This window comes from Papaver somniferum, chromosome 6, assembly GCF_003573695.1.
Source record: "Papaver somniferum cultivar HN1 chromosome 6, ASM357369v1, whole genome shotgun sequence".
Taxonomy (NCBI): domain Eukaryota; kingdom Viridiplantae; phylum Streptophyta; class Magnoliopsida; order Ranunculales; family Papaveraceae; genus Papaver; species Papaver somniferum.
In genome coordinates this window covers 121,811,257-121,826,500 of record NC_039363.1, presented here as the reverse complement: position 1 = coordinate 121,826,500, position 15,244 = coordinate 121,811,257, and the positions used below count along the sequence as shown (strand labels likewise).

Genomic DNA, 15,244 nt, shown 5'->3' with positions numbered 1-15,244 from the left:
TAACTCAACTATAAATCCAATCCAAATATCATCATTCCATCCTCAATTCTATGAAAACAGATTGAAATAAGACAACCCTTAATTTCTTCTGAAATCAAAATTAAACTTCACAGAACATCTCAACCTCATACTTGATTAAAACCCATCTCTAATTAATCATTTAATTAATCAAATTCAAACAAATCAATCCATCTTCAAATTAAGGTAACCCTAACTTACCTTTTCTTCTGAGTATCTGAACCAGCCGCTCGAACTAAGACCACCACCAAATGAGTCTGAAATTACTCTTCCTCTATCGATTTCAGTCTCATAATCATCTTCATCACCTTCTCAAGAACACAACGAAAACCCTAATTCAATTCTCTGTAATCCCCTTTCATGTTGAGTCTGATTAAGAAACATAGCAATCTTCACCACCAGATACACTTCATGGATCGAACCCTTATTAATTCATCTTCCAAAACCCCCACGATTTAATTCTCTCAAAAATCAGAAACCGAAGAGAAGAGAACGAGGAGAAGGAAAATAGAAGAATAAGAAAAAAGAAGAGAGAAGATGAAGAAGAGAAAATGACTTTCTCTATCGAATGGCTTAGAGATAAGACCAACGAAGATTACTACTACTACTCACTTGATTTACTAAGGGGAGTCCAGGTCGGCTAATTGAAAATAGACTATTTTGCCCTTCACACCTATCTGATGATATCTTCTTCGTCCGATATCCGAATGACACGTTCGAGTAGTCCATTCTGCATAACTTTTCGATTTCTAACTAACGGTACTAGTTTCCTATCTATATCGTTGTTATATTAATTCATGTTAATTAATGTTCGTGTTAAACTAATCGAGTTATTATCGGCTAATTCGTCACTTGACCGGTCTAATAGCATTGACGAGCTTGAGGGTCCTTACAATGCATTAATTAATAATGCTAAAAATTCACAGAATATTTGGGATTGTTGTTACATGCACCATTCTGGGTGAATTTTGTGTATTTATTGAATTGCTTCGAATAAATAAAGCGGAGAGGTTTTCTGCACTCATCACTTATTAAACGGCTTTACCCTTTGCAGGACGTCAGCACATTAAATTTGGTTTTACAATTTTATCCTTGAACGAAAAACCACCATCAACAGTTTACGTAAATCAATCAAAGTAGATATATCCATCTTTGTTTGTTGGATACGGCTTGATTGATTCTAAGATATTTATTTTTGACAGCGTCCAAAAACTCTCACACGTAAATCAGGTTCACGGATTTGGTTTTGTCAACTTTCTGATTGTGAGAGAAAGAGATATAACTCTGAATATTGTTATTCGATTGAGATTCGTTAAGTTGAACTCTCGGAATTGTATTTAGGTTTTTTTCATACAGGTTGCCTATGAAAAAGTTGGTGGTGTATTTTGGTACCTCCGCGTTTTCAGGTAACATATGCCCCAACTCTGTTATAAGGTTTCTTCATATGATATACTCTTTTTCCTTAGTTCGGGTTTTGTCCCTTTGGATATTCCTGGTAAGGCTTTAATGAGGCAATTGATTTATATACAGTGGTAATCAGTGAGAGAATCTAGTTATGGAGAACTATAGCAGAAGCACTACTATCAGACTGCACGAGGGGAAGTGTTGTAGGGCCTCGGGCCAATATACGACCCAATTAGCTAGCTAGGTATTTCCTTTTTCATGTATACAAAGGAATGAAACTATGTAATATTAAGGTTCCATGTGATACAATAGAACCTCTTTATATTAATACGTATGTACATTCACAAAATTATCAATATATGGAGGTATTTAATTATATAGAGAGGTGCACATAGAGAATGTAAAATTTAAATTTTAGTGCATACATGAATGGTATGTTTAATGTATTTCTAGCTATATTAGATGGTGCTTACTAATGTATAGGTATGTTTAATGTATAGGTTCCGTGGAGGTTCCTAATACATAGGCATGTTTAATGTATTTCTAGTTGTATTAGATGGTGTAGGTACATTTTATTGTTCCATACTCAAATACATATATGTATCTAGGAACTTGTTGCGCTACTAGGAAGTTTTTGATGTTTTCTACAACCATAAATGGTATTAAGTGTAGTAGAAGATAAATCGTCGATTAGTTTCTTTCCAACAAATCAAAATATCATCCAATATTAGGAAAAAAGACTTATATAAATGGTAAAGTTCGTGTAACAAGATCTATATTTCTTCCATATATTGTTGATTTTTGATATATGGAGATTCCTTAAGGCATGACTGAGTTTTTCTTTTTATTAATATTAAAATGTAGAGGTTATTACTATTTATAACTGGTCCAAAGTAGGACAATGCCTTTTATTAATGTGCGGAAAATACTAATATATAGAATATCAATACATGGAGGTTCTATCGTACCAAGGTCTTGCACTAAATAAAATTTGTTACTCTTTTCTCTTACCTCTTACCTCTTTGTCTACTGTTTATATGCCTTTTATATTTCCACCACAACACCGTACCCTTTTTCCTCTCCAAATTTTCTTGGATAATTTGTGTTGGATTTTCATTACCATTTTGTTGTTAAACCCCTATAAAATCCGGGGACAGGTAAAATAATTGAATTGTTTTCACTAATACTTAATTCCTAAAAAAGTCACTAAATTAAAATTCACATGTTCAGGCTGTTACAAATGAACATCGTCTACAATTACGATGTACTTTTGGATCTAAAGAACTCAAGTTCGAATTATTATTTACTACATACTCAAGTACCTTGAGGTGTTTAGACACACACAAAAATACCTCACAGCCTTGATTTTGGATACTCGCACACTTAGCGGCCCTCTCAATCTAAGCTTATTCTATCTAACCATTATTTGCTATTTTCTTTCCCCGGCCAAATAGCCCAGCAGATTGCAAAATAGGCAAGTTGCCAAAATTTTCCACTTATTATAAGACTATTCTTCCACCATGTTCCATGCTTGAAGTTGTTGAAGCAGAGAACGGAGTGCCACTCTGGATCTGTTTAACATTACAACCAACAATAAAATAGCTCCACATTCTTGTTGGAAATTGGCAATGTACTAGTAGTAGTAGATCATTGATATTGTCTTCTTCTTGACACATGCAACACTCTGTGTTTGTCAAATTACATCCCCGTCTGTTAAAAATTGTCTACGGTAGGAATGGAGGGTTTGCCCAACTTTTTTATTAGGTTACATATTATTGACTAATAGTTATTGGTTTCCTTGCCAGTCTGTAACAAATTTTGTCTTTTGGGATGTTGCGTCAGGGACATATTCTGATCCACATTTGAAGCTGAGTAGGAGTTGACAAACCCTTATTACAAAAGAGTTTAGAGATAATGAAGGGTTGCTAACGCACATTAATGTGTTGAAAACCCCCAAGTAGTTCTGTTTTACAAATCTAAGGAACCAATATATGGTTTATGGTTAACTACACTAATATGTTAATCAATATTTGTACCCACATGTCAGATATTACATGAGAGTTTAGAGATGATGAAAGGTTGTTAATGAATATTACAGGGTAAGCTCAGAGGCAAATGTAGCTTAAATCATGACAAAATGGGCTGTACCGCCATGTGAGCCGGGATGTTTAACTGACTAACAGTGGTACCACCATGTGAAGGGAAGGAAAACCGAGAAAAATCTCGACGAAATCATATCACAAATGGCATATTCTTCTTTTGTTTATTAAACTTCACGAGGTCAATGCCGTTGAGGGAGGGAGGGAGGGAGAGGAGTTTCAAAAAATGGGACGGTTTAAAATCTAAAAATGGAAAATGCAAAAATTCATTTCTTTTTTGATGGAAAATTCATCGATGATAGCACGACACAAGGGTTCTTCTTCATTCAACAAGAGTCTTACCCATCAAATAAAAGACTTTGGGGTATATCAAGCTGGATGACAAGGCCGGTGGTTTGTTGGGTCGACAATTTAAGATAGCGAATTATTTTTTGTCCCACCACCAATAAAACCTTGTTTCATTTCCTGATTTTTAAAAATGATTAATAATGGTAATCGATAACAACCCAATGAGTATTAATGGTTAACATGCTAATAACTGATTTATATTGGGTGGTTGTCAAGAAAGATATTACAACATAACATAATGAGTTAATGACAATGAGATATCCACGCTGTTATCACATGCTCATGGCCATAATACACCATTAGCAGACAAGCTTACCTGTTTTTGTCTCCTCTTCAAATCTTATGTATATATAACCACTAGAGAGATTCAAGTCTAAGAACTTACAGAACAACATTTGAATCCTTTCTTAAACCAAACCAAGAAAGAAAAAACAAACAAACAAGTTTCCTTAGCTATCAATCAAACATGTATGACTCTAGTTTAGATGAAAGTCCTCACCATGTTCGCTCGGTTAGTTTACCATCCAAAACCAATCCCAACATTTCAAGAATCGATGAAGCATTGAGAAAGCTAAAAGCTTGGGAATCATCTGCAATCAGTTCTAAAGTGGAAAATGCTTGTATTGGTTTGTCAAGTCTTGGTGATTTGTACAAGTGTGTTGAGGATCTTATTCGGTTGCCCCTGACTCAACAAGGTCTCGTCCGCCATCAAAATGAGAAATGGGTGGAAGATGTTTTGGATGGTTTCGTCAGATTAATAGACGTCTGCGGTACTGCAAGAGATATCATGACTCAGATGAAAGAAAATGCAGGAGAGCTTAGATCAGTTCTTCGAAGAAGAGCCGAGGAGTCATGCAAAGAAGAGAAGGTTGAGGCTTATGTATCTTGCAAGAAGAAATTGAACAAGTGTCTCAACAAGTGCGTCGAAGATTTGAAAAAACTGGACAAGAAATTAGTGTCTGCTCCTCTCTTGGTCCAAGACAACCAAAATACTCATCTTGAGATGGTCGTTAAGAATCTAAGAGAAGTAAGGGCATCCACTGTTTCGGTCTTTCAATACTCCGTCATGGCTTTTGTTTCTGAACAAAAGAACACCAAGTGGGGATTGGTATCAAAACTCGTTCAAAAGGGACCAGCAAAGTCTGACGACGAACCTGATGTGGTAGAGTGCGTAGATATTGCTCTTCGGTCCCTCTTCCGACGTGTTTCAAGCAAAGCCGATGAGGCAAAGAACGTGCAACTAGTCCAGAAAAGGTTGGAGGAACTTGAAGACGGCATTGAAGGTGTGGAGGTTGGATTAGAGTGCATTTCAAGGCGACTAATTCAAACTAGAGTCTCCTTACTTAACATCTTTACTCAATAAAATCTTTGTATTTTTGTGCTTTTGAAACAATATGTATTTTAATCTCTGTTCCTTTATTTGCATCCACATTTTAGCATTCAAAAAAAAAAAAAAAGGGTTTGGCATCTGCATTTGTGGGCATACTGATGAGATGTGTAGAACAGGAGGTTAATACAGTATAAACCAGAGTGTATAGGATATCATTTGAATATAAATTTATTTTTTCACAATCAAACCAGGAGGTTTCCTCAGATCTATTCATTTGATACTTGCCTTTAATTTGTTAATAAAAATCTACCTGAGATTCTGAGAAGCCGATCAAACAAAATAAAAAGGAAACGATCTACCTGAGAAGTCCGTGACAAATAAAGAAGTTCCATGCAAGTATCACGTATTAACAACGTGGGGCAGTAAGATAAATTCGATTTTACAGCATATAGCAAATTTACATCTGTTAAACTCAGTTATGTAACTAGAATCGATCATGCCTCTTTCCTTTTTACATGACAAAGATAACAAGGCTTGCTAGGATGGAAAGTAAGAGGGCGCAGAAATACAAATCCATTGTGTGAAGGTAAATCATGAATAAAAGGATATGTTTAGGGGGTTTTGTGAATATTTACATAGATAACCTTTGGGAGCTGGTTGGCAACCACTTGCCAGACCAGGTTCTACCCTCAGTTATCCATGTGGTATCGCAGTCGACATATTTGACTATCTCCGGACACATTTGATCCAAATTATTGATATGATAACCAAGTGGTTTTATTCTAAAGATGAGACTGTATACGACTTTAAGCTCCATAGTTACCAAAAAATTTAGATATTTATTTATAATTCAACTTACGCGTAGGTTCTATGTATGGTTTTGTCATATATACCTAATGGTCATATGCCCATAACCATGACGATCTTCATTTCTTTTAGTCCAATGATGCAGGAGTAAATGTTCCAACATCCAATAGAAACTCCTTCACAATGAGATGAGTTCTAAAGAAAGGTGAACTTTGAAACAGGCTAGAAAACTAGAGCTAATAGAGCTGCTCAGTGATTAACGGATTATTGATACGAATTTGGGCTGGTAAAGTTACTCTGGTGCCTAACTTTCTCATTTCCTAAGGCTAGAAATTCACATTTAAGAAGATTACTTACATGAAAGCAATTTATACGCGTTACAGGTAATATTTTTGTCACTTGACAGCTACATTTCACCTGATCATATATGTTTCACAAAATTGGTTAAAAAGACCAAAATAAATAATTCCTGGATAAAAAAAGACATCTAAGTTTTGATACTGTTTAAATGGACAAAAATGTTAAAATAGCCAGGATGTAAACAGTTTCATCCTACCCATTTTCAAATACTTTTTCTTATTTTTAATTTACATCAGGATGCATCCACTTTCATCTCGCTATTTTTTAAGTTTAAGTCAGGATGAATCCAGTTTCATCCTTGCTATTTTTTTTTGTCCATTTCACCCATAATAATTTTTACCCGTCCATTAGAACCATTAAAATTTAGTATAATTATTGTTACTATAAGATCAAAAACTGCCTTTGGTTGGTAGCCTAACAACAAGCTGAGCTCCAACACCTCTTTGAATTGCAACGACTAATCTATGAAAAATAAAATGACCAAAACCACTACTAGCATCATTATGAACAAGACAATTCTTAAGACGCTTGAAAAAACACAAAGTATCGTCACCAAGCTCACCTAAAATGAAAAAGGCTAGAACACCCATATCATAACCCAACGAAGTACACTTGTCCAAATACTTAGTAATCCAACGGCCGACGTTTTAAAAATATTTGGACAAATGATCCGTTTTACGTATATGTTTTACCCAAACGGCCGATGTGCCCACAAGTTCTCATCCAATTGAGATACGGATATGCATATGGGTCCATTGCCGCTGATGGCAACAATAATCATTTATGCTCGAATTCATGATTAAGAAAGATACAGCTTACTAGATAATCATGATAACATAATATTCAATGACGAATTTCAACATTTTAATCCAACTTGCATCATCATATTTAATTTGAATATTATTAGATGGTCCCCAAATAAAAAAATAATTAGATCCGCGTTATCTTTTGCAGCTAGCAACTACTGATTTTAAAAAATAAGATATGTGGTGTCTTCCAGTTAGTAGGGTTTCTAGCAAGTGCACATTTGAAGAGAAGAAGAAGATAAGTCAATAACAATGAAGTTTCGAGATCAAACACACCATTAAAAGTTGGGATCAGAAAAGTTCAACAAAAGTGTTTTTTGCAGAGCAATGATATGTGGTTGCAGTTTTCGGATAAACTCGGACCATTAGAATTTAGAGGGAAGCGCTGTCCAGGACCCCATGGTATATATTTTTGTGCGAGGATTCGTGCAACAAGCATGCAACAATTTGATCATCTTTACTGAGTTTGTATATTTAGGGGTGTGAACACACAAATCACGAAGGCATCCGAATGTTCACAACCAATCATCGTAATCTAGAGAGATTTGTGATGATGATATCCTAGTGTTGATTCCTTGGCTCAAAACCTTCGAGTTTATCATAGCCTCATCTAACAACTCCATGCGAGGCGTTTGCGCACGGGATATAGGTAAAAACAAAGAAAGCAAAACGTATAAGTAAAGATCCATGGGGTTAAACAAATATAAAGTGCTGAAATGTAAACAAGACCGAGGTTTACGTGGTTCAGCACTAAGGCCTACGTCCACGGGGTTTGTTGTTTCACTATATTCTTCACGGTTACAAGAGTAGTCGAATGACTTTTGGGTTTACATGTTTTTCTCTTCTAAAGGATTAACTTACACTTGCAATCTCTCTCTCCTTCCCTTCCTGATTTTTCCGATCCCCCTTCCTCTTGGTGGAGAGGGGGTATTTATAGGGTTAGAGTGTGGGACCCATCTCTGAAGGCCGTTGGAACCTTATCTTCTAGTGTCTTGTGTCCATCACGCAGAGGTCTGCGTTTGCCACTTGATCACGCAGAGACATCCTCGCTCGTTCCACGGGTTGATCGACACGTATACTCTTCAGAGTTTTTAATGAAGGTGGTTGAGATGCCTGCTCGTGTCAGACAAGTGTCTTCTGCCCCTGTCACGTTCGTGTCAGCTAACTTTCTCTCCACCGTTGATCTTAGCTTCTTTTGGGATGAGATAAAGTAACTCCTTGGGGTTTATTTGGTGTTCCGTAGTGCATCGTATTTTGATGTCCTGGCCTGCATGCTTTCCACGTATTTTTCTATATACACGTGTCTGATGGTGAGATATATGTATACACAATTTGCCCCTTTTCTTCGGGCTTGAATGTTTAATGGGTGCATTGAAAAAAACAGTTGTTGCATATTCTTCTATCTCTCCTAATAACTTTTCCTAGATACTTGGGCACGTCTTTTATTTGTGCATTAACTGCTCATGTAACGGGCACGTTTCCCATTCCTCCATTAATTTCCTTCTCTTTCTTTCGGGTATATTAAGGATAGAAAGAAAATTAATTTCATTCTTCTTAAACATTCTCTCGATTTTAATTCTTCGTTCTTCAGCCCTTAAATTCTCTGTCAGTCTTCATTCTTCAGCCCTTAAATTCTCTGGCAGTCTTCATTCTTCCGCCCTTAAATTCTCTGTCAGTCTTCATTCTTCAGCCCTTAAATTCTTTCCACTGAGCATTAATCACGCTTGCCTCCTCTTTATTTCTGATTTGTTCTTTCTGCTGCTGTTTTTACTGGTAAGTTTTTCTTTTCTTTGTTTCCATGGTTTTACGCTTTGTTGATTTGTAAATTTTCTGTTACTGTTGTTCCTTGTTTGTGATGAAGAACTTCTTTCAATGCTTGCATGCTATTTTGCCCCTGTTCTTCGTCTTAAATCAAGGAAGCCATTGTTAGGGTAGGGATTTTATGGAATTTCGATCACGTATGCTAATTTTAGGATTTCTGCGTTGTCGTGTGTGGATTTCTATTTATGTGGTTTTTTGATCGTTGGTAATGTCCTCGAGTTTGTTTTTGACTTGTTTATGATTAATCTTTTCGCAGCCATGTCTGACCGTCCGCGGCTTCCTTATCATACTCCTGGTTCTGGTCTATCGAGATCTCCTCCGCGTAGAGAGTCTCAAAATGATGTTCGTAGAAGTCGAGTTTCTTCTGGGGCGAAGGCCTCGTCTTCTAGGGAAGAAGTTCCTTTGACAAATCTTTCTGGGGCTCGAAAAGTCTTTGATCGCGCGGTGTCTCGTCCTCGTGATGATGTTAGGATTACGCAGACACCGACTCGTGTTGTCGCTTTTGATGTTCCTCCTCTACATTCTCTAGTGCCCGAGCATCCTCTGCCGCCCCCTCCTACAACTTCTTTTAAAGGGAAGAGTACAAAAGGTTGTGTTCCGAGGGCTGAATCTTCAAAAAATCCTTCTTTGAAGAGAAAGGCTTCTGAGGCGTTCATTGGTTTATCCGGTCCAGCCGAGGAGGATGAGGCTTCCCCATTGATATGCAGCGTTTCGGTCAGCAAGAAAAAAGTAACGTTCAAGCATATTGATCTCGAGATTTTCAAGGAAAAGCATGAGCTTCAAGCCTTCGAGGTTCGTTTCTATGCCCCTGAGGATGATATTACTTATGAGCTTATCTCAAAGTATGAGTTCGATGAATTTCATTTGTTGACCACGGTTGTTGCGTTCGAAGCTGGTCTTATGCTGCCGTTGTACAAGTCAGGTGATTCCTTCTACTATGATGTTCTTGCTAGTCGTGAGGGCTCTTCCACCAATACTCACAGCCGTTCTTTATCGCAACTATCGGGGAATTATCTCCGCGCCCTGAAGGAATGCTATCTGCGGAGTAAGGGGGAGACGACAATGACTTGTTACGTTCCCAATCCCGCGGAGAAGGAATGGTATACTCCTGAGAATTTCAATAACTCCTTCGGTGATTATGTCAACAGTAGGAACCGTAAGCCGTGGAGTGTCAGCCTCCGGAATCTCGCTGCTCCTCGGGGCGAAATTCGTTTGTTAAATGAGGTCAGCGATGCCAAGCTGAAGTATGTTCCCGGCACGGAGGGGTCTAGTTAGCGGAAACTTTTCCCGGCCCGCGAGAGGATCAAGCGCGACCATGACTACGAGTGGCACGCTACCGTTATCGAAGTGGTTGGTCCATGGGCGTACGTTTGGATCCCTGGTCCCCGCGGTTGGCGTCCTACTGAGAGTAGCAAGCCGCGTGAATCTCCTCCTGGTCGTTATGGAGATTTCTGTCCCTGGCGTTTAAACTTCGCAGGTATGAATTTTCCTTATGCCATTGACGTTGTGGAGGGAGACGAGGAGGAAGGTTCCGGTGTTATACTTCCACCGAGGAGTACCTCGACTGCTCAGGTACGCGGATCCTAGTTGCGCTTCTTCTTCTTTAGAAATTCAACTGTTCGGGAAAAATAATTCTTTTTGTGGTGTGGGTTTTCAGGTGTCGAAGAAGAAAAAGATTAATTCAAAGCAGTCTTCTACCATTGTGATGGGTGAGGCTGAGGCCCATGAAGAAGTTACAAGTCCAGTGAACGAAGAGTTTGCTGAGGACGAGGAGATTACAGATGGGGAGGAACGTACTGGTACTTCCCCTATCAATGTCGAAGAAGAGGTCTGTGTGGGTCAAGATGGTGATGAAGGGAGAAAAAACGCCGTGGTAGCTGATGACGGTGTTATTGGTGATATTTCTGTCCTTGTTGGGGATGCCACGGATACTCTCCCCACCCTTTCTCAAGAGTTTTCTTTTGATCGGCTGTATTCTACAGGGGAGTTTATGGATGATGCCCTCGATTTTCCTGAGGACTTCTCTCTACTGTCCCCCAATGATGATTGGGATGTCCTCGGGGGTGCTAGTAACGGAGACGCTGCTGTTCAAGATGGTGGCGCGGAGGAGCATGGTGCGCATGTGGGTGTCGACATTTGTGCTGATGGGGCCGTGTCAGAAAAGGGGAAGTCGGTGATTGATTCGCCTGCTGCGGATCTCCCTCATTCGCCGACATCTGAGGGTGAGGACGCCATAATGGACTGGCTCAAGGAAAAGAATCTGCTATTTGTCCCTCATCCCGCCCCTGTTGTTTTTGGTGAAAAGGATTCTGACGCGTATACCCGTCGTATGATGGAAATGTCTTCCAAGGCGCGGGTGTCTGAGGCCTGGGGAAGAAATTTGAGTGTTCCCGAAGCTACCCTTGTGTCGGAGCCTCCTACTTCCGTTGCAGATATGATGGCCATAGCCGACGGGTATCAATATGGCTTTCCTCAGCAGCGTGTCTTAGAGGTAAATTTTCGTACGTACTTCTACGTGACGATCCAATTCTTCGGTGAAATAATGTTTTTCGTCTTGATGTGTAGATGATGAGGAGTGAGCATTGTAACCACGTGTTGTATCAGTTCTTCAAAGCGAAATCTCTGAAGCTCGAGGCTAAGCTTCGTCACAGAGAAAAGGAATTATCTGCGGCTGAGGTGGAAATAGAAGAGCTGAAGAAAAGCCTCAAGGAGAAAGAAAAGCTGGGTGAAGCGGAGGCCAGTCTTCGTTCAGAGCTTGTTGTTGTTCGCGCTGAGTTAGAGCAAACTCGCGGCCAAGTTTCAGCTTTCACAGGTTTGGTTCTTTTTTTTTTTTCTTTTTCCCTCGCCGTGTGTCGTCATTCCTATATTTCTTAGTTGTTTTGTCTGAGTCTCCCCACCCTATCTCCAGTGGGTGGTGTCCCCGAGCTGATATGGCTTCGAAACGAAAGGGCACGGCAGAAATCTCGTATTAAAGAACTTGTTCAGAAAATTAAAAGTGAAGCCAAGAAATGGGATGCTCGGGCTGAGGTATGGCGCGCAAGGCATGTTCAGATGGTCGACATGCAAAATATGTATAACCATGACCGTGCTTTATTTAATGGCACGCTGCTGTGGACACGTGATAGTCTGCGGGAATCCCGTGAGCGTACTTCTTTGTTGGAGTCTAGGATACAACTGTTGGAAGAGGAATTACAAAAGGCTCGATCCCTCCCTTTTCCAGGAGTTGAGGATAGTGCGCGGTGTCTTATCAAAGAAAGGGACAATGCCCATGCCGAAGCCCATGCTCTAAGCAAGGCCCTTGCCGTGTCCCGCGTTGAAGTAGCTCGGCAGGCTGAGTCTGAGAGGAATCTTGAAGTGTGTATGTACAAATTGAGCAAGGGGGTATCAGAGATAAACAAAGAAGTTGACCACCTTCGTCACATGGATTCAATGAAGCAGGTAGAATTAGATGCCAGTCAATTTACTCTCACAAACCTTCAGCTAGATTATAAGAAATTATCCGCGGAATATGATCATCTTGATGAAGCGCGAGATGCAGTTGTTAATGAGTATGAAGAGGCTTCGGCTTGTGTCGAAGGTATAACCCTATTCCATCGAGTGTGATTGTGTCTTTTCTGTGCTAACTCCCTGGTGTTGTCTTTTTCAGAACTCGAGGGACAACTTCGCGTTGCAAATGAAAAACTTGAAAAGGCTCAATCTTCCTTAGCGCAGCAGGAAGAACAAACTAAGCATTTTAAGAGTTTTGCGACATCCCGCGAAGAGGCCGTCGGTGCTGCTTCTAAAGAAGTGAGTCTTCTGTCTTCATTGTTATCCCAAGCCCAACAACGGACGATAGTTATTAAGCACAAGGCTCGGTGTCAATTGGCTGAGGAGACGAACAAGATGCTAGAGAAGATAGAACTTGGCCTAAAGAACGAGCATGGTCTTGTTAAGAATTATCTGCGTCGTCCAGTTCCTGCTGCCTTGCCTGGCTCCTCGGGACCCTCATCTGGTGGGAGCGTCCCCTCAAGTCTTCGGAACGATCCTGCTGATGGGGCGGCATCATCTAGGTAGAGACCGCTGCATTTTGTAGAGACCGCAGCGTCATTATCCCTCCACTTTTTGTAATTATGTAAAAAGAATATTCTTGCTAGTATCATATAAAAGGAATATTTTTTGACGTGTACTCTTCCTTGAATTGGCCCTTCACTTTTTGTAATCGTCCTTTATGAAATGGATCCTTTTCTTGATATACCTGCAATGTTGGTTTGTTTTTATTTTATGCATTGTGATGAAAGACTCTAAAAATAAAAAAGGATTTTAAGTGTTTGGGTGCGATACCGAAGGGAGGTACCTTCGTGATAGGCTTGAGACCTGTCTCCCCGCTGGCGAACCCTTGGCCAGAGGATTCCCAGACGGTGGGGGCCGAGGCAACGTTCTAGGATATGGGGTGAAAAAATTTACATACACCCATTCCGTCGACCCGTTGCCTTAAGATTGGTTGGGTATCTCTTTCTGCTGGGTGCCTTCCCCCTGGTCTTACACTTATGGACACTGACGGGGGAGCCCTGAGAGATTGTAGATTAACTACTTTCCCCAATATTGTCGATAGGTTTAGTGGATACATAGAAAACTTGTTTGATTTATAGGTTGAGGCCTGCAATTCCTCTTCCAGAGATAGAAACATGTAGAGTGTTCACACTCCCTTCTTCTTCTGGTACCCTTCACGCAGTTGCAAGGCTGCGTTGCACCTATGGGAAGTATGGTTTGAGCCACTTAGCATTCCAAGGATGTCGGAGGACTTCGCCTTTCAGATTACGAAGGTAGTAGGAACCACCTCCCGCAATATCATGTATTATAAAAGGTCCTCCCCACGTAGGTGCTAACTTTCCCCATCTCTTCTCTCGTTGATACTATGGGATTGTTCTTAACACATACTTCCCTTCTACAAAATTCCGAAGCTTTACCTTTTTGTTGTACTCCCTTGCAAGTCTTCGCTGGTAATTTTACATCTTCTGTAATGCTACTTCCCTTCTTTCTTCTAGGTCGTCCAATCTCTCTAACATCATGTCTGTTGTGAGATTTTTCTCCCACGCTTCGGTCTTTGTGGTTGGCATGAGAATCTCTGTACGGATGACTGCTTCAGCTCCATAAGTGAGAAGAAACGGGGATTCCCCAGTGGCGGATCTTCGCGTTGTCCTGTATGCCCATAACACATTGTGCAGCTGTTCACACCATCTCCTTTTATGCTCGTCTAATTGTTTTTTGATATAAGGGCGAGGGTCTTATTGGTAGCTTCCGCTTGCCCGTTGCTTTGAGGGTATATGGGGGTGGACTTGTTCTTTCTTATCTTGAAAGTATCGAAGAGCATGTCTATATTTTTCCCCTGTAATTGTTTACCATTATCAGATACAATTTCGGCGGGTATATCGAATCTGCAAATGATGTTCTGGAATATGAAAGTAAATACATCCACGTCTCTGATCCTGGCCAAGGCCTTAGCCTCCACCCATTTACTGAAGTAGTCCGTGGCTACTATAAAAAATCGTCTTTTCCCTGATCCTTCGATGAAAGGTCCGACGATGTCTACGCCCCATTTTGAAAATGGCCACGGGCTATCGACGGAGTTTAACATTGTTGCCGGCGCGTGGATCTTTTTGGCGAAGCGCTGACATTCTTCACACCGTCGGGACATCCTTGCGGCGTCCTGTATCATTGTCGGCCAGTAATATCCTTGCGTCTTTGCTTTGTCAGCTAGTGATCTCATGCCGCTATGATTCCCCGCGTCACCATGATGGATATATTTTAGAATTCGATGCCCCTCTTTCCGGGACAAGCAACGTAGTAATGGTCCAAGGAAGGATTTCTAGTACAGGACCCCATCCCGAAGATCATATCTTCCTACTTTGGAGAGTATCTTCCTAGCTTGTTTCTGATCCGCAGGTAAGCTTCCCTTTTCGAGAAAGGCATGGATCATCACTCTCCAGTCATCTTCGTTGCTGAAGTCTTCGTCTTGATTTGCTCTTGACAGGATATCTTCTTCGTCAAAGTCGTTATGGATGTCTTCTCCTACCTGGTCTTCGATATTTTCTTCCACTGTATCTTGATTGGTAGCGAAGGAGAATTGGGATGCAATCGAAGGCTCGTATACCCTTGCTATTTTAATAGCTTCGACGTTTTTATCCCTCAGCATGGATGATATATATGCTAGGGCATCCGCGTGCCTGAGGTCCCTTCTGCATAAGTGGCGGAACTTAATGTTCGGGATTTGC

At 40.3% G+C, this 15,244-nt stretch overlaps 1 protein-coding gene across 1 annotated transcript; it reads left to right on the top strand.

The window, feature by feature from the left end:
- The first annotated feature begins 4,133 nt into the window (after positions 1-4,133).
- On the top strand, positions 4,134-5,446 carry LOC113289099. The gene has a single exon (XM_026538271.1). It carries the CDS (start codon positions 4,336-4,338, stop codon positions 5,230-5,232), a length of 897 nt encoding a protein of 298 aa, XP_026394056.1. The 5' UTR covers positions 4,134-4,335; the 3' UTR covers positions 5,233-5,446.
- Positions 5,447-15,244: the final 9,798 nt, after the last annotated feature.

Excerpts from the sequence above, each read along its gene's own strand:
- LOC113289099 (XM_026538271.1), top strand. The coding sequence starts at position 4,336 with ATGTATGACTCTAGTTTAGATGAAAGTCCTCACCATGTTCGCTCGGTT.